Here is a 2022-nt window from a genome sequence, read left to right on the forward strand (position 1 = left end):
ATGCCAACCTTAACCATCAGATTACCTACCTTAACTCCAAATTAATACCTAACTTAACCCATTCATATTAATGCTAATCCTATACCCTTCCTATATTTGATGCCTAAAACTTAACCATTCAAGGATTAGATGACTCTAACCTAACCATTCAGAGTTATCAATGAAACAATCGATCGAGCTCTTTAACCATTCAAGTTATGACTCACTTAACCATTCTCAGAGTTAAGCCACCTTAACACATTCAGAGTATGACTGACTTAACCATTCAAGAGCTTAAACCACCTTATCAGAGTTATGCCTAAACCTTACACCTATTTCAGAGTATTATGCCTAAACCATTCAGAGTTGATGACTAACACTAAACCATTCAGAGTTAGATGTCTTAAACCTTAACCATTCAGAGTTAATGCCTAAACTTAACCATTCAGCAGTATGAATTGCCAAACTTAACCTAACACGTGAATGTGACATTTAGAATCACACTTTGGAAATGTGATTGAACACATGCACTGAACGTCTCACTTCTGACCGTTGAGACTGTGAAGACGCTAGTACGGTACACAGTCTAGGAGAATGAACATGAAATTGCAAGTAACTCCAATGAATGTGTTGTATGCGTAAAGCAATTGGCTATGAACTTGAGTCCTTCACATCAGTTTGTGTTCTGTGTGCATTGAAAAACAATCAACCAGTATGTCCTATTCCCCCCTCTCTCTCTCTCCTCTCTCTCTCCCTTCACCATCATCTCTATCCCCCTCCCTCTCTCTCCCCTCCTCTCTCCTTCTCGCTCTCCATCTCCCTGCCCCCTCTCCCTGCCTCCCCTTCTCCCTGCCCCTGAACTGTTTCGCCTCTCTCCGCTCTACCTCCTCCCCTCTCGTCCGTCCCTCTCCCCTGCCGCTCTCTCTCCCTATCTGCCTCCTCTCTCTCCCCTCTCCCTCTCTCTCTGTCTCTTCTCTCCTCGCAATCCTCCCTCCTCCCACTCTCTCTCTCTCTCACTCCCCCTCTCCTCTCCAATCCCTCATCCTCCCTCCCTCCCCCCTCTCTCTCCTCCCCGAAACTGTTTCTCTCTATCCTCCCTCCTTCCGCTCTCTCTCGCTCTCTTCCCCGCTTCTCCCACTAACTCTCTCTTCCCCCTCTTATCTCTCCCTCCCCCATCTCTATTTCTCTCTCTCCTTCCCCCCTCTCTCCCTCTCCTCAGATAGCTGTCCTAACCTGTGTAATGGTAATGGTCAGTGTACCATGAGGGAGCAGAGCTGGCACTGTGAATGCCAGACAGGCTGGAGGGGTGCTGGATGCAGCGTTGCCATGGAGACCTCATGTGCCGACAACACGGACAATGAAGGAGGTGTGTGTGAAATGAAGGGGTTGGACCTCTTGTAGTGGACCTCTTGTAGTCCAGTAGTGCAAACTTTTCACCTTGAGTTTAAATAAATTGTTAGGAGAATGAAGTAACCTTTCATACCAATATGTTTGAGACACTGAAACTCTCCTCTCTCTCCCTCCTTCTCTCTCTCCCTCCTCTCTCTCTCTCCCTCCTTCTCTCTCTCCCTCATCTCTCGCTCTAGATGGTCTGACTGACTGTATGGATCCAGACTGTTGTATCCAGAGCCCGTGTCAGAACAGCCCTCTGTGTCGGGGCTCCAGAGACCCCCTCCAGGTGATCCAGCAGAGCCCCCTGCCCCTGTCCCAACCCTGGGTAGGATCCTTCTATGACAGGGTCAAGATGCTGGTAGGACGAGACAGCACACATCTCATACCTGGGGAAAACCCATTTAACGCCAGGTGAGAGTATACTGCAACACACAACACACAACACACTACACAACACACACTACACAACACACACTACACAACACACAACACACAACACACACTACACAACACACAACACACAACACACAACACACAACACACACCACACAACACACAACACACAACACACACATTATGTAATAAATACAGTATATTGAATGTCTTTTCTCTCTCCGTCTCTCCCGCTCTCTCGCTCTGTCGCTCTCTCTC

At 47.7% G+C, this 2022-nt stretch overlaps 1 protein-coding gene across 1 annotated transcript in view; it reads left to right on the forward strand.

Annotated features, from left to right (window-relative positions):
• LOC112078751 (teneurin-2-like) overlaps positions 1–1937 on the forward strand; it is a gene marked incomplete at its 5' end in the record, with an annotated part of 8117 nt that extends 6180 nt beyond the window's left edge. Inside the window, 2 exons of the mRNA XM_024144889.2 lie at positions 1199–1345; positions 1566–1937. Coding sequence (XP_024000657.2) covers positions 1199–1345; positions 1566–1786 — 368 coding nt within the window. The remainder of the gene's footprint in view (positions 1–1198; positions 1346–1565) is intronic.
• Positions 1938–2022: the final 85 nt, after the last annotated feature.

The sequence above is a fragment of the Salvelinus sp. IW2-2015 genome, unplaced genomic scaffold (assembly GCF_002910315.2).
Source record: "Salvelinus sp. IW2-2015 unplaced genomic scaffold, ASM291031v2 Un_scaffold6189, whole genome shotgun sequence".
NCBI lineage: Eukaryota > Metazoa > Chordata > Actinopteri > Salmoniformes > Salmonidae > Salvelinus > Salvelinus sp. IW2-2015.